Here is a 26,138-nt window from a genome sequence, read left to right on the forward strand (position 1 = left end):
CAAGGCACTTAGAATTATAGAAAATTACAGGCACTGTATGTGGGGAAGAGTTGAGCGGTTGTAGTGGATCCCTTTTCAGGATCTTTGCAAGACAGCAAGTCACACAATCAAGGAGATGATTTGCCTCCAAGGGACAAATGCCTGGGAGCTCGAAGTTTCTTCAGCGTTTCTCAGTGGAGAAACTGCCCTAGTTCTGAATTACCACTTTCTTAAGAAATTGCCCTTGTTCTGAATTACCATTTTCTTTGGTTCCAATGTCTTCTTCAGCACCCTGTATACTCTGCTTTCTTCCTTCTATATCTGGTCATCATTGACTTTACTTTTTAGAGATCTCATCCAACTTCCCATCTGTCCTCCTTCTCCTTGTCACCTACCCATCAAGTGCCATTTACTGAGATGCAGTCTAAACCCTGCCTATGGTTTGGACCAGGTGGTTAAAATGATTCCATTTAATCAACCCAATAGGAGACAGTAACATACTGTGAGATGAGCTTGAGGTTCACTGAGTTGAAGCCTTGACACTAACTGAATGAGCAAAGCATTAGCAATTAATGGAATACCTCCAAAGTCTAGATTGCCCATTTAAAACTGAAATAGTCATAGTAATTACCTATTTCCCAGAGGTGCATTGAAAATCAGTACTGAATGTGCCAGGCATTTTTCACAAATTATTTCTGATTTTTACAACAACCTTGAAAATCTCTAATATATATCTAGTTTATATATGAGAAGACCCAGTCTCAAAAAGATGAGAAACTAACACAGAGAAACCGTTTTACTCCACCAGCTACAACACATCTTCCTTTTGCACACCGTGTTCTCTCTCCAGATGAGACAATGTGCATGGACCATGTGCAAGCAATGAGTTTTTAGAAAGATTTTATTATTCCTGCTGAACTCATCTGTTTCTGGATAAGCCAGTCCCAGGAGTTCATATAAGTTAGGCCAAGCCCTATCACCTAACAGAACAGGATATATTGGCAATGATACTAGTTAGAGCCACAGTAACTGTTTCTGTCCCACTGTGCATATCACAAAACCCAAATCAAAGAACATTATTACCTACAAGCTTGAAAAATGCACATAAATTGGAAGGATTCACATAAATAAGGCAGATGACATGTGGAAGAGGGATTAAACAAGAGTGTCTGATAGAAGGCACTGCTGTAGATGTAGAGACATTTAATTTTCCCTTCTCTAATCTGACGTATGTTATTGGGAGTAAATGTACCCTTATCAGGCTCCCCTGGTTGCTCAGCTTGTAAAGAATCTACCTGCAATGCAGGAGACTCTGATTGGATTCCTGGGTCAGGAAGATCTGCTGGAGTAGGGCTAGGCTGCCCACCCCAGTATTCTTCCTCTTCACTGGTAGCTCAGGCAGTAAAGAATCTGCCTGCAGTGTGGGAGACCTAGGTTCAATCCCTGGGTTGGGAGTATCCCCTGGAGGTGGTCACGGCAACCCACTCCAGTATTCCTGCCTGAAGAATCGCCATGAACAGAGGAGCCTGGCAGGCTACAGTTCATGGGGTTGCAAAGAGTCGGACATGACTGAGTGACTAAGTACACAGCCATATCATTATCATCTGCTTTAATAATAGGAAAATACATACTTATCTTGATTCTCTAGATTCTTTTCTTTAGGTTACTTTTATTCTTTTGATCTTAAATATAATATGATATTAAAAAGTAAGAACTGGTTTTACATTACTTTAGAATGGTCTAATAGGCAAGATAAATAAATATAAAGTAGGTTACACACTTCAAAAAGTTAGTTTACCTACTTGAACCATCATACTCGTAATTGGAAGATCGGTGCTGTTTTTTCTTATAAATTTGTGCTTAGTTCAGTCCCAACTTCACTCCTAGACAATCTACGGTAACTATTTAGAAAGTAGCAATTGTGTTTGTCTCCCTTTCTTGACCATCAAACGCCTCAATACAGTATACAAAATGGTGAAAAGTCTCTACTAAAGAAAAGTAGGAAAAAAAGAAGAAGAAACAAGAAATGATAGGATTAGTTATTTACTAGTCCTTCTCATAAGAGAGAGGCATATACTGTGTTTGTTCCATTACAAAGATTCATCTATTTTTTCTAAAGCAAGGAATTGATACTTTATTTCATGAAGACTACCTATAAAAGATGCTTGTCAAAATTGTTTCCTTGCCCAGATAATTTTGGAAAATGCAGAACACTATTATGCCTTCTTGGGGAATCACAAAGAGCATAAAAATATATAAGGGTTTGAGAAATTCTTCAGTAAAGAAACCTGTTAGCCTATATTTTCCCTTATACAAGCTCTAAAATGTATCTGCCAAAACCAGTATTCCAAGAAATAAAATTGGAAATTTGCTGGCATATAGTATTACAGCTCTGAAATAAATATTATGTTACTAATGATTTTTCATTGCTTTCCTTTTCAGCGGACTGTGGAGGGCCTCATGAACTGTGGGAGCCAAATACAACATTCACGTCTATAAACTTCCCAAACAACTACGCTAATCAGGCTTTCTGTGAGTCATTTCTTTTCCAGATCATGGAAAACAAATGTATATACCAAAGTTAGATTCTCCCCTTGACACAGCAAACTAGATTATAAATTTGCTATATCTGGATACAACTACTCCAGCTACGAAATCACTTAATATGGTGAGAAGAATAATGATTAATGACTAACATTTTTAGCATTTATTTTATGCCAGTCACAGCACTAGTGCTTAATATAACTTATTTTAGTCAGTTCTTACAATAATTCTTTAAAGCAGGTGATATTATGATAATTCTCCTATTTAAAAAAATAAGTAAAAGAGGTAGTAGCCTTATTCCAGATACCAGCCTCCTTGATTATGCATATATTGTTTATCTTGTGTATAACAAGGTTGAGTTACATAGTATAAGATCAGTGGAAAGTACATAAAGCAAAGAGCCAATTGTGACACCCACATTTTTTTCCCCAATGTTAAATGCTATTTATTTATACATATTTTAACAAGTGTAAAAGGTGAACAAAATTATTCTATTTGCTCAGATATTACCATTTCTGTTACTTTTACTTCTTTCTTGGCATTCCAGGGTCCCCTCTGCTATCATTTTTTTTTTACCCCTATGGACTTTCTTTAACATTTCTTTTAAAGCAGGTCCACTGGCAATGAATTCTCTTAATTTTCTTTCTTTTGAAAATGGTTTTATTCAATTTTCATTGTTGAAGGATACATTTGTTGATTAAACGATTCTGGGTTGATAGTTTTCTGTTTTGTTTTCAAAGCACTTTATAAATAGTGTTTCACTATTTCTGGCCTCCACAATTTCTTTTTTTTTTTTAATTTATTATACATTTTATTTTGTATTGGCATATAGCCAGTTAGCAATGTTGTGATAGTTTCAGGTGGACAGCAAAGGGACTCATCCATATATATATATATATATAAACTACAGATTAAAGAGAATAAAGCTGGCAGTGATTAAAATCCCAATATAAAGTGAAAGTATTAGTCTCTCTGTCATGTCTGACTCTTTGCAACCCCACCAGACTCCTCTGCCCATGGAATTCTCCAGGCAAGAATACTGGGGTGGATTGCCATTCCTTTCTCCAGGGAATCTTCCCCACCCAGGGATCAAGCCCAGGTCTCCTGCATTTAAGGCAGATTCTTTATCACCTGAGCCACCAGGGATAGAGGATGAACTAATATGAAGGATACTAAAAAATTCTAAGCCTAGAGAGAAGAGGCTTGTAAGATAAAACCAGATAAAGCTTATATCTAGGTCATTAGTCCTAAATAGAGACACTCATTAGAACTGCACAGAGATTGTTAGTGTTAAAGATGAAGATTCCATGGCCCATCCCTCCAAAGATTCCGCACTAGTATTTTGAGAAACAGACATGTTCTTCCCCTGCCTTCCATGGCCCCTGATAGCACCACCAATCTAAATGGAAAATTCTACCAGTGAAAAAATACCCCAATGACAGTGAAAAACATGTTATTAGAAAATGTCAGTGTTTCTTCCTTCAAATGATCCAGAGATCATATCATTTTGATAGGATAATAGAGTCACTATTATAGGGAGATATCTGATTAAAAAAATAAACAACCATTAATCTAATTTGACTTGTATGGGGAACCAGAGATTATCATCTCTACTTAGCATAAAACTATCTTTTAAACATTTGTACAAAGTAATAATGTAAAAATATGATTTGTACATTATCATTTGTACAAAGTAATGATGTAAAAGTATCCAAAAATAAGTGGAACATTGAAAGAATAATTTGGAGACATTTATTAAATTTATTAACTTATACATGAAATCTTTTTTGAGTGCTTTATTTGTTAGGTACTGAAGTAGGTAAAGGAGAAACAAACAATTCAGTCTAGATTAGGATTCAGATAAGTTGTCAGGCATCACACAATGCCTAAGGCTTTGTTTGTAATAAGGGCAAAGACAGGAGGCTGTGTAGGAACATAAGAAGTATTTAACATACAAAAGTTCAGAAGTAGAAGATCTTGATTTTTTTCTTAAATCTTCAAGCAAAATTAAGTAATGATAACAAATGAAAATGAAATGTGAAGTTATCTCACACCATATTAAGCAGTTTGAATTTTATTCTGAGAACACTGAGAAGACTTTCAATGGCTTACAGGAAAATAGTGATAAAATCAAGTTTGCGTGTTAGATGGATCCGTCCTTTTGTATTGCAGTCCATGGGGTTGCATAGAGTTGGACACTATGTGGTGACTGAGCAACAACAAATTCTATTGCGGGATCAGAGACTGGTTGAAAGGGAGCAATTAGCCTCACGAATTAGGAGATGAAAAATAACAGTGACTTGAACTTAGATAGTGGCATTGGAGACTGAGAAGGCAATGGGATCCCAAGGATATAGGAGCTAGTATTGGCAGCCTTGGTAATTGATTGTATATGGGAGGAGAGAGGAGGAAGATGAGGAGGCTTCTGGTGGAGAAAACTGTGAGTGGATGATTAGTGGTACTATTCACTAATAGGAAGAAGGAAAAGAGGAATGAGTTGGGGAAAGAGATCACTGTGTGTTCCCTTTATTACTTGTTCAGTTTGAGATACTTACGTTTATACACAGTAAATATTGGATAACTGGATCTACTTCTCAAGAAAATGTAGAAGATAATTTAGAGGTCCATTACTATGTCAGTGAAATGACTTCCTTAAGAGTGAATGAGAAATTCATGTAGAATGAAGAAAAATTCAGGAGCAAAATCTAAAGACTAAATCATTTAAATAGTCAATAATACACAAGGAGTGTTTACTGACACAACGTTGGTGGTGATGGTTTCGTCACTAGTTCAGTTCAGTTCAGTTCAGTTCAGTTCAGTCGCTCAGTCGTGTCCGACTCTTTGCGACCCCATGAATCGCAGCATGCTAGGCCTCCCTGTCCATCACCATCTCCGAGAGTTCACTCAGACTAACATCCATCGAGTCAGTGATGCCATCCAGCCATCTCATCCTCTGTCGTCCCCTTCTCCTCCCGCCCCCAATCCCTCCCAGCATCAGAGTCTTTTCCCAATGAGTCAACTCTTCATATGAGGTGGCAAAAGTACTGGAGCTTCAGCTTTAGCATCATTCCCTCCAAAGAACACCCAGGGCTGAACTCCTTCAGAATGGATGGGTTGGATCTCCTTGCAGTCAAGGGACTCTCAGGAGTCTTCTCCAACACCACAGTTTAAAAGCATCAGTTCTCCGGCGCTCAGCTTTCTTTATAGTCCAACTCTCACATCCATACATGGTCACTGGAAAAACCATAGGCTTGACTAGATGGATCTTTGTTGACAAAGTAATGTCTCTGCTTTTTAATATGCTGTCTAGGTTGGTCATAACTTTATTTCCAATGAGTAAGCATCTTTTAATTTCATGGCTGCAATCACCATCTGCAGTGATTTTGGAACCCAGAAAAATAAAGGCAACCACTGTTTCCACTATTTCCCCAACTATTTGCATGAAGTGATGGGACCGGATGCCATGATCTTAGTTTTATGAATGTTGAGCTTTAAGCCAACTTTTTCGCTCTCCTCTTTCACTTTCATCAATAGGCTCTTTAGTTCTTCTTCACTTTCTGCCATAAGGATGGTGTCATCTGCATATCTAGGGTTATTGATATTTCTCCTGGCAATCTCGATTCCAGCTGTGTTTCTCCCAGCCCAGCGTTTCTCATGATGTACTCTGCACATAAGTTAAATAAGCAGGGTGACAATGTACAGCCTTGACATATTCCTTTTCCTATTTGGAACCAGGCTGCTGTTCCATGTCCAGTTCTAACTGTTGCTTCCTGACCTGTATACAGATTTCTCACGAGGCAGGTCAGGTGGTCTGGTATTCCCATCTCATGAAGAATTTTCCACAGTTAATTGTGATCCACACAGTCAAAGGCTTTGGCATAGTCAGTAAAGCAGAAATAGATGTTTTTCTGGAATTCTCTTGCTTTTTTGATAATCCAATGGATGTTGGCAATTTGATGTCTGTTTCCTCTGCCTTTTCTAAAACCAGCTTGAATATCTGGAAGTTCATAGTTCACGTATTGCTGAAGCATGGCTTGGAGAATTTTAAGCATCACTTTATTAGCATGTGAGATGAGTGCAATTGTGTGGTAGTCTGAGCATTCTTTGGCATTGCCTTTCTTTGGGATTGGAATGAAAACTGAACTTTTCCAGTCCTGTGGCCACTGCTGACTTAGTCACTAAGTCAGGTCCAATTCTTTTTGGACCCCATGGACTAATAGTTCCCCAGGCTCCTCTGTCCATGGGATTTCCCAGGCAAGAATATTGGAGTGGGTGGCAATTCCCTTCTCCAGGGAGTCTTCCCAACTCTGGAATTGAACTGCAGAAAGTGAAGAGGAATTAAAAAGCTTCTTGATGAAAGTGAAAGAGGAGAGTGAAAAAGTTGGCTTAAAGTTCAATATCCAGAAAACAAAGATCATGGCATCCAGTCCCATCACTTCATGGGAAATAGATGGGGAAACAGTGGAAACAGTGGCAGACTTTGTCTTTTGGGGCTCCAAAATCACTGCAGATGGTGATTGCAGCCATGAAATTAAAAGACGCTTACTCCTTGGGAGGAAAGTTATGACCAACCTAGATAGCATATTCAAAAGCAGAGACATTACTTTGCCAACAAAGCTCCATCTAGTCAAGGCTATGACTAGGTTTTTCCAGTGGTCATATACGGATGTGAGAGTAGGACTGTGAAGAAAGCTGAGTGCTGAAGAGTTGATGCTTTTGAACTGTGGTATTGGAGAAGACTCCTGAGAGTCCTTTGGACTGCAAGGAGATCCATTCTAAAGGAGATCAGCCCTGGGTGTTCTTTTGGAAGGAATGATGCTAAAGCTGAAACTCCAGTACTTTGGCCACCTCATGTAAAGAGCTGACTCATTGGAAAAGACTCTGATGCTGGGAGGGATTGGGGGCAGGAGGAGAAGGGGATGACAGAGGATGAGATGGCTGGATGTGATCACTGACTCAATGGACGTGAGTTTGAGTGAACTCTGGGAGTTGGTGATGGACAGGGAGGCCTGGCGTGCTGCAATTCATGGGATCGCAAAGAGTTGGACACGACTGAGCAACTGAAGTGACTGTCTGATTGAACTCCTGCTTTGACAGGCAGTGTCTTTACTGCTGTGCCACCAGGGATTCCTGATACTAAGGCTGTAAATATTTTTTTTTGTTTTGTTTCAAAACGAACTGTCATCATATAACATATATAAATAACAGCAACATTTACTTAAAGAAATATTAAAGTTTAGTTGCCCTACAAATTACGTTGTAATTACCTCATTTCCTCTACATTTAATCTTGGAAATAAAATAAATAATAATAGAATATTCATATCTTTTAATGTTCATATGTTTTAGATTGTAGGAGTAAAAGGCTATTTGCAAGCTTTGATGAAGGTATTTCATTTATATGAATAAAATAAATTCAATTAGAATAAATGATCTCAAATTTAGTTGAAATTTTACTATAAGTATTCTAGAATAGATGAAATATTTCTTCACACAGACAAATAGTTTGGAATATTAGTTTTATAAAATGAAGAAAAGATTTTTGAAAGTGGTTTGAAATTCTCAGAAGGTTGAAGTAAGAGAAATCAAAAGACGTATATTTAAACTAACTTTATTATTTATTACTTTTAAGGTGTTTGGAATTTAAATGCACAAGAGGGAAAAAATATTCAGCTTCACTTTCAAGAATTTGACCTGGAAAATATTGCAGATGTAGTTGAAATCAGAGATGGTGAAGGAGATGATTCCTTGTTCTTAGGTAAGTCTCCAGTTTATTGTGAAAGTTGTATGACTCAAGAGAGAGTAATGGAGAGGGAAAATGAAAGTGACAGTGGTTCATTCATGTCCAGCTCTTTGCCACCCCATGGACTGTAGCCTGCTAGGCTCCTCTGTTCATGGAATTCTCCAGGCAAGAATACTGGAGCGGGCAGCTGCTCCCTTCTCCAGAGGATCTTCCCAACCCAGAGACTGAACCCAGGTCTCCCATATTGCAGGGGGCTTCTTTGCCAGCTGAGCTACTAAGGAAGCCCATGGAGAGAGAATTTCTCAATACATATAGTCACGTTTTTACAAAGAGCAAAGTGAAAACACAAGAGTAAAATAACACATCAAATTGTATGTGGCATTTCCAATATGGGGAGTGTTCACAACGATGACAGAAAAATATTCTTGAGACTTCTTGGAATATCAAGATTCATAGTTTTGAGTCAGCAGGTCCTAGTGATACTAACTTACTATAATAAGCATTATACTTTAGAGACTAAAAGCCAAGAACATCCATTATGCAGTTTTCTATTCTATGCATTTTGTATACATTGCATGTCCAAAGATAACTATTATAATACAGTTTATTTCATTTCAAACTGAAGGATCAGTTATGTTTATTATGCAAAATTTTGAAGTGATATTTACTTTGTGTTTCACTATTACTTTGACTGTGTCTCTAGTACTAGCTTCTTCTATATAAATACCTGAGAATGAGTCAAAAATTGATCAAATTGATTATTCCCAATCATGTATTGATCACTAATTTTTAATAGACATGGAGGAAAACTGTACTATTCGAGAAGTTATTATACCTAGATCATAAATACCTTTTAATATAATAAAATTCTATGAAATAGAATGGCTAATAGCTATTAAACTACTACCAACTTTTAAGAAAGAAGTGTCTCTTGATAAGTCATGCAAAACAGCACACTTTTCAGAAGTGTTTTATCTAACTGCGCTCTGTGTGTGTGCTCAGTCATGTCTGACTCTCAAAAGCCTCCTGGGAGAGGAGAGCCACACACAAAACAAATAACAATGAAAGTCTCAGTGGACAACAGTGCCTTGTACCAACAAGAACTGAGGAACTTCAAGTTTAACTTTCAATACAGTTATAAATGCATCTTGAGTAGTTTTTCCATTTTCACTTTATGTTGTCATTATAATAAAAATTTCTGTTCTTGTGATCGAAGGATAATCAGTTTTTATCATTTCACCTCTTAGTGTTTCCATCAATCATTGAAAAGTAAATAAGAATTCCAAAAGGATCTCATAATCATTGTTTTCAAATTTATCAGCAAGAAGCTCTTTTGATACAGAATCACTTTCAAGTATTCCAATATATAAAATATTTAACGCAATGAATGTATTTTTAAATTAACTGAAGCCAGTACTTTTTAACAGGGCTACCTTTGTGGCTCAGCTGGTAAATAATCTTCCTGCAATGCGGGAGACCTGAGTTTGATCCTTGGGTTGGGAAGATCTCCTGGAGAAGGAAAAGGTTACCAAGAGGATTTTATTGTTTATGAAACCCTGTAGCCCTAGAGATTAGAGGGGGGAAAATTGAATACTATCATTTAGGACTACGTTATCTGTCTCTAATATATCTTTCAGATAAGGTTAGTGATTCAATTTATTAAAAAAATAGCAAATGAATTTTAAACAAAAATTTATTAAAAAGGCATTTGAGTTATTAAGATAAAAATTCAGACTAAATTTATTGAGTCAAAAATTGTAAAAACTTATTTATAATCTCCATTATTTTATAAAGGTCTTTAAAAGCAGGCAAATAATTTTCTGGGGTAGCATGAGCTTTGAATAGTACTGGTGCTAAGTTAGACAATATTATGAGTAATTTCATCATTACAGTTCTAGAGCTGCAGAAACCTTAAGTAATACTGGAAAAGATCAACAGAGAAGTTGGCTTTCTTAGAAGCAGTGTCTAGAATATAAGAGAATGTACACATTTACCTACCTGTGGGTGCTTCTTGAGCAAGCCACACTGCATGTTGCATATGTCTGGGGGACAGAATTCAGAAAAAGGGTACATTTCCTTCTAGAGACAAATTATTATCTCACTAATTATCCCATTTTCTTTGGGAGCAGCTGTGTACACAGGCCCTGGTCCAGTAAAGGATGTGTTCTCAACCACGAACCAAATGACTGTGCTTTTTATCACTGATGATATGTTGGTAAAACGGGGATTTAAAGCAAATTTCACTACTGGCTATGGCTTGGGGATTCCAGGTAAGTAGGTGTGGGATTACATGCTGCCTTATAAGTTTTGGAGCCAAACAATAGAAACAGCCAGAATTTAATTTCAGTGTTTGCATTCTAGGTCATTCGTTCCTTTTTCCTCATCTTAAAAGAGAATTTCTTCCTTCCTTTATACCTGATTAACCACTAGTTGACTTTGCTTAAAGCAGGAATCCACAGGGGTTCGCACTTCTCTGCTATGTAAAGAGTTGTGCATCTTGTATCTGAAGAGGGCCATTTTAAACTGTAAAGGGGGCTTCTTGGCACTGTGAGGAAGGAAGATTGTCCATAACATTCCTTTTGCCAAGAACATTTTCAGAGAACAGCAGGGAAACAAGCAAATGAGCTGTTTGAATGCCAACAACATCCAATTAAAAAATTAACATTAACTTCTTGGAGACAGTGTAAAAAGGCACAGCCATGAAGGCAGAAGGAATTTAATGCTGATATTTGCTGGAATGCACAACCTTTTTGGTGGCTCAGATGGTAGAGTCTGCCTTCAATGCAGGAGAACCAGGTTGGATCACTGGGTCAGGAAGGTCCCCTGGAAAAGGGAATGGCAACCCACTCCAGTATTCTTGCCTGGAGAATCCCATGGACAGAGGAGCCTGGCAGGCTACAGTCCATGGGATTTCCTAGAGTCAGACAGGACTGAGCAGCAAACACTTTAACTTCACACTTTTCACAACCTTCTTACCCTATGTTACACCCATGACATAATCAGCAGGAAAAACAAAATCGTGACCTGCCTGCTCATCATGGAGTGATGTAGATATAGCTGTAGATACAGATACAGATATTTTCATTCATATAGGTGAGATTTAACTCTGCATTCAGTGGTCTGAAGATAATTTTTATGTCCTGCTGCGCCCCTGAACTATGATTTCTTAAAATACCTCTGCCCCACCACTTAGTGGTTCTCTAGGTGGAACTATGTCAGGAAGACAGAATACACATGGCTTCCTACATCTACATTTCCCTTCCATAGAAAATTGTGGTCAGTATGTCTTTAATTAGAATGTCTAGAAAAGAGGTAGGATTGTAGTATTGATCATCGTCTGGCCTATTCTCTAATACTAGAATCATCTGTACAAATATCTGTTCCTCTACTCACAACCTAGACCTCATCCCAGAAAGTTGTGTGCTTTGAACATTACTGCAAATGTGAAAAATGACCTGTAGCTTATCTATCCTCTGGACCTGAATATGAGTCATAACAATTGTTACTGTTCAAGCTACTCAGATGGGAATAAGTGGTAGCTTAGAAAATGATGCTATTCTTCTGGAATTTGTGATTGGTATTAGATACACCTACTTAGGATTTATAAGCAACATTGACATGAATCAACCAAAAAATCAACCAGTGAAGTAAAATAAACTAAACATCAATTACGGAGGTGAACAAACAAAAACATTAAGGCCTATGAAAGGATATACAGCACCAAAGAAAAGGAATAAAGACTTCAGAACAACTGAAATTAGAATTTATCTTAAAAAAGAGTACATGAAAAATGAGAAACATATAGAAAGTAATATGATTTACAATTATTTTAATATATAAAGAAAATTATTTATTTTAAATTATTCTTAAATTATTAAATTTATAATTATCTTTCAAAATAGCAAAAAAGAAAATATATTGATATGAAAATATAAATAGATGTCATGCTGCTGCTGCTGCTCCTAAGTTGCTTCAGTCATGTCACACTCTGTGCGACCCCATAGACAGCAGCCCACCAGGTTCCCCCATCCCTGGGATTCTCTAGGCAAGAATACTGGAGTGGGTTGCCATTTCCTTCTCCACACATGAAAATGAAAAGTCACAGTGAAATAGATGTCATATGTTTGTGTAAATATAATGTGTAAGATATATATAGAGAGTGATTTAGATAGATATCAGTTCAGTTCAGTTCAGTCGCTCAGTCGTGTCCGACTCTTTGCGACCCCCACGGATTGCAGCACACCAGGCCTCCCTGTCCATCACCAACTCCCGGAGTTCACTCAGACTCACGTCCATCGACTCAGTGATGCCATCCAGCCATCTCATCCTCGGTCATCCCCTTCTCCAACTGCCCCCAATCTCTCCCATCATCAGAGTCTTTTCCAATGAGTTAACCCTTCGCATGAGGTCACCAAAGTACTGGAGTTTCAGCTTTAGCATCATTCCTCCCAAAGAAATCCCAGGGTTGATCTCCTTCAGAATGGACTGGTTGGATCTCCTTGCAGTCCAAGGGACTCTCAAGAGTCTTCTCCAACACCACAGTTCAAAACCATCAATTCTTCGGTGCTCAGCCTTCTTCACAGTCCAACTCTCACATCCATACATGACCACAGGAAAAACCATAGCCTTGACTAGGCGGACCTTAGCCGGCAAAGTAATGTCTCTGCTGCTTTTGAATATACTATCTAGGTTGGTCATAACTTTTCTTCCAAGGAGTAAGTGTCTTTTAATTTCATGGCTGCAATCACCATCTGCAGTGATTTTGGAGCCACAAAAAATAAAGTCTGACACTGTTTCCACTGTTTCCTCATCTATTTCCCATGAAGTGATGGGACCGGATGCCATGATCTTTGTTTTCTGAATGTTGAGCTTTAAGCCAACTTTTTCACTCTCCTCCTTCACTCTCATCAAGAGGCTTTTTAGCTCCTCTGCACTTTCTGTCATAAGGGTGGTGTCATCTGCGTATCTGAGGTTATTGATATTTCTCCTGGATATCTTAATTCCAGCTTGTGTTTCTTCCAGTCCAGCGTTTCTTATGATGTACTCTGCATAGAAGTTAAATAAGCAGGGTGACAATATATAGCCTTGACATACTCCTTTTCCTATTTGGAACCAGTCTGTTGTTCCATGTCCAGTTCTAACAGTTGTTTCCTGACCTGCATACAGATTTCTCAAGAGGTGGGTCAGGTGGTCTGGTATTCCCATCTCTTTCAGAATTTTCCACAGCTTATTGTGATCCACACAGTCAAAGGCTTTGGCATAGTCAATAATGCAGAAATAGATGTTTTTCTGGAACTCTCTTGCTTTTTCCATGATCCAGCAGATGTTGGCAATTTGATCTCTGGTTCCTCTGCCTGTTCTAAAACCAGCTTGGACATCAGGGAGTTCACAGTTCACGTATTGCTGAAGCCTGGGTTGGAGAATTTTGAGCATTACTTTACTAGCATGTTAGATGAGTATAATTGTGCGGTAGTTTGAGCATTCTTTGGCATTGCCTTTCTTTGGATTTGGGATGAAAACTGACCTTTTCCAGTCCTGTAGCCACTGCTGAATTTTCCAAATTTGCTGGGATATTGAGTGAAGCACTTTCACAGCATCATCTTTCAGGTTTTGAAATAGCTCAACTGGAATCCCATCACCTCCACTAGCTTTGTTTGTAGTGATGCTTTCTAAGGCCCACTTGACTTCACTTTCCAAGATGTCTGGCTCTAGATTAGTGATCCACCATTGAGATTATCTGGGTCATGAAGATCTTTTTTATACCCTTCTTCCGTGTATTCTTGCCACCTCGTCTTAATATCTTCTGCTTCTGTTAGGTCCATACCATTTCTGTCCTTTATTGAGCCCATCTTTGCATGAAAATGTCCATACCATTTCTGTTCTTTATCAATCCCATCTTTGCATGAAATGTTCCCTTGGTATCTCTAATTTTCTTGAAGAGATCTCTAGTCTTTCCCATTCTGTTGTTTTCCTCTATTTCTTTGCATTGATCTCCGAAGAAGGCTTTCTTATCTCTTCTTGCTATTCTTTGGAACTCTGCATTCAGATGCTTATATCTTTCCTTTTCTCCTTGGCTTTTCACCTCTCTTTTTTTCACGGCTATTTATAAGGCCTCCCCAGACAGCCACTTTGCTTTTTTGCATTTCTTTTCCATGGGGATGGTCTTGATCCCTGTCTCCTGTACAATGTCACGAACCTCATTCCGTAGTTCATCAGGTGCTCTATCTATCAGGTCTAGGTCCTTAAACCTATTTCTCACTTCCACTGTATAATCATAAGGCATTTGATTTAGGTCATACCTGAATGGTTTAGTGGTTTTCCCTACTTTCTTCAATTTAAGTCTGAATTTGCAATAAGGAGTTCATGATCTGAGCCACAGTCAGCTCCTGGTCTTGTTTTTGTTGACTATATAGAGCTTCTCCATCTTTAACTGCATAGAATACAATCAATCTGATTTCGGTGTTGACCATCTGGTGATGTTCATGTGTAGAGTCTTCTCTTGTGTTGTTGGAAGAGGGTGTTTGCTATGACCAGTGCATTATCTTGGCAAAACTCTATTAGCCTTTGCCCTGCTTCATTCTGCATTCCAAGGCCAAATTTGCCTGTTACTCCAGGTGTTTCTTGACTTCCTACTTTTGCATTCCAGTCCCCTATAATGAAAAGGACATCTTTTGGGGGTGCTAGTTCTAAAAGATCTTGTAGGTCTTCATAAAACCGTTCAACTTCAGTTCCTTCAGCATTACTGTTTGGGACATAGACTTCGATAACTGTGATATTGAATGGTTTGCCTTGGAGATGAACAGAGATCATTCTGTCATCTTTGAGACTGCATCCAAGTACTGCATTTTGGACTCTTTTGTTGACCATGATGGCTACTCCATTTGTTCTGAGGGATTCCTGCCCACAGTAGTAGATATAATGGTCATCTGAGTTAAATTCACCCATTCCAGTCCATTTTAGTTCGCTGATTCCTAGAATGTCGACGTTTACCCTTGCCATCTCTTGTTCAACCACTTCCAATTTGCCTTGACCCATGGACCTGACATTCCAGGTTCCTATGCAATATTGCTCTTTACAGCATTGGATCTTGCTTCTATCACCAGTCATATCCACAATTGGGTATTGTTTTTGCTTTGGCTCCATCCCTTCATTCTTTCTGGAATTATTTCTCCACTGATCTCCAGTAGCATTTTGGGCACCTAATGACCTGGGGAGTACCTCTTTTGGTATCCTATCATTTTGCCTTTTTATACTGTTCATGGGATTCTCAAGGCAAGAATACTGAAGTGGCTTGCCATTCCCTTCTCCAGTGGACCACACTCTGTCAGACCTCTCCACCATGACCTGGCCATCTCTGCCCCGCAGGCATGGCTTGGTTTCATTGAGTTAGACAAGCCTGTGGTCCTAGTGTGATTAGAATGACGAGTTTTCTGTGAGTATGGTTTCAGCGTGTCTGCCCTCTGATGCCCTCTTGCAACACCTACCATCTTAGTTGGGTTTCTCTTACCTTGGACGAGGGGTATATCCTTATCACCGCCGTTCCTGACCTTCATCGTGGGATAGCTCCAATGTATACAAAATCAGAATGAGACCACCTGTTTTGGACTAAGTCACTTTTCTATCTCTATAGCCTATTCTCTTCCTTGAGAAGAGGAATTTCTTGTTGAAACTCTACCACAACCAAATTATTATTTCTGACTCCATCAGAGGTTTTTGGTAATCATGTGAACTGCACTGATTTTTGGTCAATCCTATACCTATGCAAAAACTCTGACAGCAAAATCCCACATTATCGCAAAAACGCTGCACAAAAAGCATGATCAAGAGTCAAAAATGATAGGTAAAGAGATGGTAATATATGGAAGTCTCTGATGTGCATACAGGAAAAACACCAACCCACAAAATGAAAGTAATAGTCATTCCCAAAGGAAGAGGGCCAATTAAAACTAACACTTAAAGTTATAATAGGAAAAAACAATACAATTTCTAGATCTGATTAAAGTGTCTGAAAAATCATGAAATATGATTGCTTACTGTAAAAATTTATAAGTAGGAATCAGTGTCAGAACATTTCATATTTAAAAATTTAAAGGAAAGTTTTCATAAAATTTTAAAGGAAAATAAGCAGAATCAGTTTTTAAAGATGTTAAAAACCAGTTCAGCTCTACCTTTTAGTCATTTCATGATGAATATTTTAAAACAGTGGCATGATATTTCTAAATTTTCGAGGAGAAACTTCTGCAATAAAGAAAATGTGTCACATAAGTGTCATTGTATTTGAATGAAATACAATTATGTGCTTGGTTCTCTATTTTAAAATAGAGCAAGAAAATACCTAATAGTTACTCTATTGGAGAGGTGGGCTTCCCAACTTTTTTCCAAAGATGTCATGGAAGGAACTTTTGAGGAGTACTGTAAATGGCACCCCGCTCCAGTACTCTTGCCTGGAAAATCCCATGGAGGGAGGAGCCTGGTAAGCTACAGTCCATGGGGTCACAAAGAGTCGGGCACAACTGAGTGACTTCACTTTCACTTTATATGCTTTTAAAATTTATTCTAATTATTTTATTTGTTATTACAATAAAATTCATTTTTCAATGTTTATTTCCAGTGAGCATAAAACATAGAATAAACCAAAAACTTGTAGCATATTATATTAACTGCAAATTGAGTTATTAGCTGTTTAATATTGTCCCATATCTATTCACCAAATTAAAATGAACTTCAGTTTTTTCTACTTTCTTTTTTTATTGAAGTATAGTTGATTTACAATATTGTATTATTTTCACATATATAGTACACTGATTCATTTATATGTTACATATATTATATATATTCCTTTTCAGATTCTTTTCTCTTATAGATTATTATAAAATATTGAGCACAGTCTCCTATTCTGTACAGTAGGTCCTTGTTGATTTTCTATTTCATATATAGTAGTGTTCATGTTAATCCTAACTTCCTAATTTATCCCTATCTCTACCCCATTTTCCCCTTTGATAACAGTAAGTTTAATTTCTATGTCTGTGAGTCTCTTTCTGTTTTGTAAATAAGTTCATTTGTATTCTTTTTAATTTTTTTTAAAGTTTTTGTTAGAGTATAGCTGATTTACAGTGTTGGGTCAGTTACATAGAAAATAATAAAGACATTACCAGAAAATAATAGAGCTCATCAATGAATTTGTTAAAGTTCCAAGATACACAATTAATACATAGAAATCTTTTGCATTCTTATAAATTAACAACAAAAGATCAGAAAGAGAAATTAAGGAACCAATCCCATTTACCATCTTACCATTGCACCAAAAAGGATAAAATATGTATCATTATTTTAGAGTCCATGTATAAATAATGTCATATGATACTAGTCTTTCTCTGTCTGACTGAAAATTACTATATTTTTAAAGAAATGAAGATGAATTGTAAAACCAATTGAACTAATGAGATTAAGAAAAACTAATAGCTGTAACCAATAAGGGAGTGAATGTATCCAAAAGAGTAATTATTGACCATCTCAGTTCAGTTCAGTTCAGTCGCTCAGTCATGTCCGACTCTCTTTGCAACCCCATGAATTGCAGCACGCCAGGCCTCCCTGTCCATCACCAGCTCCCGGAGTTCACTCAGACTCACGTCCATCAAGATCAGTGATGCCATCCAGCCATCTCATCCTCTGTTGTCCCCTTCTCCTCTTGCCCTCTACCATCTGTAAAAATCAAAATATCTTGGAACAAAATTTTAGAGAAATAGTAGGTCTTTAAGCCATATTTCAAATTGTAAAGGAAAAGGGAGGAAAGAATTATAAAGGGAATAGTTTGGGGAAAGGAAGGCAGCAACACCTCTTTCATCAAAAATATTACAGTTGCTAGCTTTATTCAAGTCTTCTAATAAAGTAAATACATTAGGACTTTTAAAAATATTACAAGCAATTTCTAGTCAAGATAAAAGCCAAAAGAACATAATCTATGGCTTACAACACAAAATAGATAGGAGATTTATGGCCTAGGTATTGTTTTTATTTGTTTGCCCTTTCAAAAGGCTTCAGTTACTATGATAATGTTATTTAGGCAATAAATCATTTAGAGAAAATTTCCTGGATTGAAGCTAAAATGGAGTCTTCCATGACCATCACTCTGTGTTGAATATGTTGAGAATGTGGTCTCACATTCCTCTTGGCAAGGGACCGTATACTGCTAGTGACTAGAAAATGGAGTGATTGAGTCATTATCAACAAAATCTTCTCCCAGAGGGATTTTTTTACACCAAAAGGCTGAAAAGCAATTACAGACACAGTGAACTGGCAGTGGCAGATAATCACACTGGTAATGGAAGGAGAGATTACGCACACACATCTTTACATTGGTGTCCTGTTTTGCCGGTCATTTTAGGAAAAAAAGGAGCAAGTATCATAAATATGGAGCATGAATGTGCTTCATTTATCTTCTAAGATATTTTAGGTCCCCCTTCCAAAGCACTTAAGTGACATGTAAAACTATTGTACAACATATTTTTTGTATCTCCTTTCTTTATCTTAGTTTTCACATTTTATTTACATTAAACTAGAGTATAAGAAATAGGATTTATTAAGATCACTCTCCTCTGAATGTCCCCTCATTGCTCTTTTCTGAATCTCAGAGTCTTACTTTGGAACTCAATAGTGCTTATCTGGCAACTATGGAAGTGGCGGCTGATTACATTTAGGGGTTCAGCACCCTCCCCAGATCATGTGGCATGTGCCTTAGAGATCAGTTCAGTTCCATTTAAAACCAGGCATATGTTGACTAAATGATGCAGGGCTATTGGAGACTTCTTAAAAAGGAGATGGGGAAATTTAGTTCTTAGCAATATTTCTTTATGTCTTTCTCACTATGGGCATAAAATGATCAGAAATAAGACTCCAGAGGACACAGAGAGTTAAACTTTTGGATTAAATTCTTGAAGTCGAATTGTTACATGCTGCAAAGAATCAGAATCCAGTTCATGTACATAAAGATAAATTTTGAAACAATTAATTTAAATTTATCAGAATTTGTCATTTATTTTCAGTTCAGCAGCAATAGATTATTTTTTTTCCCATTCAGCATTTTTTTTTAATCCAACAAACTCATCTTATGAAGATGGGGTAATTTTTCTATGTTCATTTGATATAACACTAACAGCTTTGGCTAGAGCAGAAAAATGAACTACAATTTTCAGATATTTGCACATGCTTTCATTCATGTTTTTATTCAGTTATTTATAGTTTAATTCAATGGATACATGCTTTTTGAATTAAATATAGCCTGGCTATACCAGTAAAAGAGTAAAATTATTAATAAATTATCAATGATTAAATTATCAGCATTTAAAACTCATTTTTACCTAATGACTTTAAAAATCTATGAAAACAAAGTAATGGGATAATTTTAAAATAACTAGTGGCGACTATCATTCTATAAGTATATTAAGTTATTTGATTATGGATACAAAATTAGGCTGTCAGCTTTTAAAATACATATAACATATATTAAAATATAGATTTAAAATAGATTTCAATTCAACACATGTATACCTAGTTTTAAGTATTTCTGCTTTCTAAACTCAATACTGGAAAGATTAAAATATAAAGTCAGTTAAAACATTGAAGCTTGCCTGTAGAATAAGTAGCTGTCTTTGCCCATTTATTGTCTCACTAATCTGGTTTAGAAATATGTGTTTGTGAAATAAATTGATAATTGCATTTACAAGAACCTTCCTAATAGCATTATATTTGATATATGTAACCTACGCTCAGTGGATAAACATTTGTAGAAGCAGCTATTCCAATCACGTCTTTCTTAAAGTATTTTTTATTAAAGTAACTTAAATTTGGGTTGAAAAAATATAGGCTTTATCAAGTTTAAAATAACAGATACAAATACCTCCAATTATTGCTGTGAGATACCTGGAGGAAAGCATTAGGTATGATTTCTTGCATTATCTGGAGAAGAAAGTAGCACAACCAGCACATAGAAGTATCAATGAAAGGATGACATCTAAGTATTAGTAGTACTACTAATACTTAGGGTTAGTAGTATTAAACAGTAGTACTACTTTTAAAAAGTACTTTTTAAAAGTAGTACTACTTTTACTGTTAAGGATAAAATTTATTCTGCATTCAGTGTATTCATATTGGCACAGTTGCTGCTGCTACTGCTAAGTCACTTCAGTCGTGTCCGACTCTGTGCGACCCAAGAGACGGCAGCCCACCAGGCTCCCCCATCCCTGGGATTCTCCAGGCAAGAACACTGGAGTGGGTTGCCATTTCCTTCTCCAATGCATGAAAGTGAAAAGTGAAAGTGAAGTCTCCCAGTGGTGTCTAACTCCTAGCGATCCCATGGACTGCAGCCTACCAGACTCCTCTGTCCATGGGATTTGCCAGGCAAGAGTACTGGAGTGGGTTGCTATTGCCTTCTCCAATTGGCACAGTAAATACATTCAATTTTTTAAAAACTGATTCTCATGATATACCTAAGATATAAGCAGTATTTATCCCACTTTTTCAAAGAAACTGAGTTTCTAAAAGATTAATTTATTTGTCCAAGGTCAAAAATAAATAAAAAGAAAATTTTTAAATTGAAGGTCAAATCAGTCACATGATTCCAGAGCTTATGTTTTAACCTGCACCCAATTTCAAACAATTAAATTTTATCTTCATAATTCATAGATTTGATTTTTATTTTTCAAGTCAATAGTTATCATCAGCCAATCAACTGTCTACTTTTTTAATGTATTGTTTGAAATCATACTTTTAGTGATTTCTTTGTATTGTGTTTATTATTAATGTGCATGCTGATTTTTGAGGCATACCCACTTACCTAATACACATTAATTCACTTAACATTTAACAAATATCTACTGATTTCTTACTTTGTTCCAGTCATTTTGTGAAGTCCTAGGCATGTAAAAATAAAAAAAACAAGGCATATAGATATTACAGCTAGTAAATTACAGATTCAATTTAATGAATGGACTCAATGAGAGCATTCATAGAAAAAGCTTTACTTTTACCCATCTTTGTTGTTGCTCAGTTTTGTCCAATCCTTTGTGATGCCTTGGAGCAGCACACCAGGTTTTCTTGTCCTTCTCTATCTCCCAGAGTTTTTTCAAACTCATGTCCATTGAGTCAGTGATACCTTCCAACCACCTCATCCTCTGTCGTCCCCTTCTCCTCCTGCCTTCAATCTTTCCAAGCACTGGGGTCTTTTCCAATGACTTAGCTCTTCACATCAGGTGTCCAAAGTATTGGAGCTTCAGGATCAGTCCTTCCGATGAATATTCAGGGTTGATTTCCTTTAGGATTGACTGGTTTGATCTTCTTGCTCTGTCCGAGAGACTCTCAAGAGTCTTCTCCAGTACCTCAGTTTGAAAGCATCAGTTCTGCACTCAGCCCTCTTTATGGTCCAGCCTTTCATCCGTACATGACTACTGGAAAAACTATAGCTCTGACTATACAGACATTTGCCGGCAAAATAATGTCTCTGCTTTTTAATACACTGTCTAGGTTTGTCATAGCTTTTCTTCCAAGGAGCAAATGTCTTTTAATTTCATGGCTGCAGTCACTATTTGGAGCCCAAGAAAAGCTTCTTAATACCCAACTGCTATTTTCTTTCTCAGAAAATCCAGATTCCACATGGCCCCAGTGGAGATTCTAATATCAGGATATAGCTACTCCTCCCAAGCCACAATCAGAAAACAACTCTAGGGTAGCAAACCCTTCTTTTCCAGTGAGATGAGGGCTCCCCCAGAGCAAAACTCCATAGAATAAACAAACATTTCCAGGAAACATAGTTCTCACTCCCTTTAAACAATGACTGTTTCAAGTACATATTTTTTGCACAACTCAAATTCTAGAAGCAAGCACTATATGTATTCTGATCCTCTCTTGTACAGCCTCTTCATTGTCCTTCTGTGTTTTCACGTCCAAGCACATTCCCAATAACTCCAGCCCTGCTCTCTCTGTTTTCCTTTCAAATTACTGCTATTGCAGTTTCCATTTCTTTAGATGACTTTTTCCCACCTGACTGTGCTTTAATTAAACTATTTCCAGCTTGGTTCAACTTTGATTCCACCAAAAGACAGCTTCCACATTTCTATGTAAGGAAGGTTTGGAGGTATCATTTAGATGGTAAAATCAAGATATCTCTCTATGCTTGTGAACATTCCAGTGGTTGTTACTTGTATACTCACATTCATTGGGTTGGAAGAATTTATAAGATTCACAGAGACGGTGTGGGATGGTATGTCCAAAATCTCTCACACATCGCTTGGAACTGCCCTGACCTCTGCTGCAAAGGAGATGTTTAAGGTTTTGTTCATATTCGAATTAAACCATGTCTCTAGCTTTATTTGAAGCAATTGTTTCATCATATTCAATATCAAAGTCAGCTTAACCAAGGACTGTGGCAAAGAATGGATGTTTAAAGGGACAGAAATGGGATGGGTACTCCAGAATGGTCTATTTGTCATTTCATTATCCTATACAATACATATTTTTTCCCTCCATAGAACCCTGCAAGGAAGACAATTTTCAGTGTAAGAATGGGGAATGTATTCCACTGGTGAATCTCTGTGATGGTTTTCCACACTGTAAGGATGGCTCAGATGAAGCACCCTGTGGTATGTTTTATTTTTAGGAAAAACTTTGATCATCTTAATTTCTATATTTGGATTCTACAAATACAAAAGGGAGATTATGACTATTTTTATTAGGACATATCTTGGTACTTATGGGTCATGATTTCCTGGTGATTTTACTGCCTCTGCCATCATTCTGGTTATAAGAAATGCTAACACGCAAACTTGTTTCTGTTTAAAGTTGACTACATTTAATACCTTTAAGTCTGTGTACGTTAAGTTGCTTCAGTCGTGTATGAATCTGGGCTACCCTATGGACTACAGCCTGCCAAGATCCTGTGTCCATGTGATTTCTGAGGCGAGAATACTGGAGTGGGTTACCATTTGCTTATCCAGGTGATCTTCCTGACCTGGGGATCGAACTCAAACCTCTTAGGTCTCCTGCTTTGGCAGGTAGGCTCTTTACCACTAGCACCACCCGGGAGGCCCAGCTTTAGGTCTGCTGCTGCTGCTGCTAAGTCACTTCAGTCACGTCTGACTCTGTGCGACCCCATAGACGGCAGCCCACCAGGCTCCCCCATCCCTGGGATTCTCCAGGCAAGAACACTGGAGTGGGTTGCCATTGCCTTCTCCAAGCTTTAGGTCTAGGACAATGCTTTACCTGAAAAAGTGCTTTTTTCAGGTAAAAAGCATAAAACATCTCAGAAAGAAAACAGCGCATGCCAGCCACTCTAGCCGCCACTCTTACTCTGATACTTTGTACATTGCCTATACACAGAGGTCCCCTCATGCTCATTTATAACTGACTTTCTTAGACTTGTCCTTGCATTCTTGATTCTTCAGTATCTAATTCTCCTCCTGCCTTGAGTCTCCTGCCCATCCCCTCTCCAGCTCTCTGTCGGGAATAATGACTACTTTTACTCTGTCCTACGTTTATTTCAAAAAAAAAAAAATAGTAAAAGCTATTTATGATGTGCATGTACTATAATGGGGTGCTGTAAAATGATCTTAACATAATTGGGATTAACTCTGTTTCACTGAAAACTGAGGCTTGGAGGAGTTAAGTAATTGCTAAAGATCACACATCTAGTAAGGCTTAGGGCTATGTTTTCAACCCAAGTCTGTCTAAATCCACAGGCAATGCCTTAATTCTTTTTATCATCAGAAAAAAATGGTAAACAGTAACAAACAGAATTATCGTATGGCATTTGTGGGTAAAACTACAATGGGTGATATTTTATCTGTTTGATAAACTCTCTTAGCCCAGTCTCCCTCCTAGCCTCTATTGACCTTAACGCTCTGTCCAAAATGGTTGTAAATTGAAGGGGGGATGACAGAATCCAAACAGCAGAAAAATAAGGTCAAAGAAAATACCTTCTGGAGAGAGAAGTAAGAAAAATAATGTTTAAAGTTGTTCTTGAATTTGTTTCCTTCATTTGGTAACTACGCTTATAAGATAAGCTCTTCAGATAGCTTTATTTTCTGTTTATGTGCTGTACTGATAGGCAATGAACTTACATATCTCTGCCGGTTCCATCTTTATAATGACATGAAAAAGCAAAATTTATACTACCAAACTTATCATTTTCAACTTAAGACTTACAGCATGTTCTTAAATCATACACTATCAATCTCTAAACGTTAAGAACATTACATGTTTAGCTTAAGAGTCCAGCATTTGCTTATTGGCTTGGGTCACAGTGACCCTATGAATGATCTAATCTTTTTAGTGCGTCTCTTCAATGGCACGACAGACCGCAGTGGTTTGGTGCAGTTCAGGATCCAAAGCATATGGCATGTAGCCTGTGCCGAGAACTGGACAACCCAGATCTCAGATGATGTGTGTCAGCTGCTGGGACTAGGGTAAGTAATTCCACTCAGCTCTCAAATTATTCTCAAGCTATTTTATGGGTTTCAAATTGGGTTTATTAAGAAATTTAAAATTTGTGGAAGTCATGAATTTAGAAAATACATGTGCTCAAAAGGAAGAAAACGTAAATCTTCTTTAAACCCATTCTCAAAAAGACAACCACAGTTAATAATCTTTCAAGAAATATTACATAAATATGAGTGTATAGAAATAGTATATTATAAAATCATGCAAAATACCATATTACAAGCTGTTTTGTAACCTATTTACACACGAACATTTCTCATGTCATTAAATACTGTCTATAAATTATCTTCTCTAAGAAAGGAAATATTCCATTTTATGCTCTATTATAATGTATATAATTAATCACATGAGTAATGGAGAGAACATACTTTTGCTGTGTCTTCCTGACCCATTCATGACCATTCTTTTGGAAAATTTGAGGAAGTATTATTGTCACGAGAAAGAAAATATGCAGGATTGCAAGACTTAATTCAAGTAATAATTCCATATTAATGACTCTCAAAAAATTACTATCAGTTCAGTTAAGCCACTCAGTCGTGTCGGACTCTTTGCTACCCCATAGACTGCAGCAAACCAGGCTTCCCTGTCCTTCACCATCACCTAGAGTTTGCTCAAACTCATAGCCATTGAGTCAGTGGGGTGTTGGTTATGGGGCATAATGTTTTTTAATGAAAAATCAACAAAACTCTGAAATGGATAGTTGAATATCCTCACTTCAAGTAAAGCACTGGATAAGTGGCACTGATTCGAGATTCCTACTTTAACGTTGTTTTTAGTTAAATAGTGAGTCCATGCAGGTGAGGCCCTAGGAAGTTATTTGCTTCCACTCAGTTCAGTTCCCTTGACCAGTCATGTCTGACTCTTTGTGACCCCATGGACTGCAGCACGCCAGGCCTCCCTGTCCATCACCAACTCCCGGAGTTATCCAAACTTGTGTCCATTGAGTCAGTGATGCCATCCAACCGTCTCATCCTCTGTCGTACCCTTCTCCTCCTGCCTTCAATCTTTCCCAGCATCAGGATCTTCTCCAGTGACTCAGTTCTTTGCATCAGGTGGCCAAAATATTGGAGTTTCAGCTTTAGCATCAGTCCTTCCCATGAATATTCAGGACTGATTTCCTTTATGATGGACTAGTTGGATCTCCTTGTAGTCCAAGGGACTCTCAAGAGTCTTCTCCAACACCACAGTTCAGAAGCATCAATTCTTTGGTACTCAGCTTTCTTTATAGTCCAACACTCACATCCATGCATAATTATTGGAAAAACCATAGCTTTGACCAGACGGACCTTTGTTGGCAAAGTAATGTCTCTGCTTTTGAATATGCTGTCTAGGTTGGTCATAATTTTTCTTCCGAGTAGGAAGTGTCTTTTAATTTCATGACTGCA

The 26,138-nt window shown here is 37.4% G+C and overlaps 1 protein-coding gene across 1 annotated transcript in view; it reads left to right on the forward strand.

Moving 5' to 3' along the window:
• The window catches only part of TMPRSS15 (transmembrane serine protease 15), a 156,076-nt gene that overhangs the window by 84,158 nt on the left and 45,780 nt on the right, over nt 1-26,138 (forward strand). The window contains exons 15-19 of the mRNA XM_042230017.2: nt 2,422-2,511; nt 8,155-8,280; nt 10,395-10,535; nt 22,788-22,898; nt 24,587-24,719. Of these exons, the coding sequence (XP_042085951.1) occupies nt 2,422-2,511; nt 8,155-8,280; nt 10,395-10,535; nt 22,788-22,898; nt 24,587-24,719 (601 nt within the window). The remainder of the gene's footprint in view (nt 1-2,421; nt 2,512-8,154; nt 8,281-10,394; nt 10,536-22,787; nt 22,899-24,586; nt 24,720-26,138) is intronic.

This window comes from Ovis aries, chromosome 1, assembly GCF_016772045.2.
Source record: "Ovis aries strain OAR_USU_Benz2616 breed Rambouillet chromosome 1, ARS-UI_Ramb_v3.0, whole genome shotgun sequence".
NCBI lineage: Eukaryota > Metazoa > Chordata > Mammalia > Artiodactyla > Bovidae > Ovis > Ovis aries.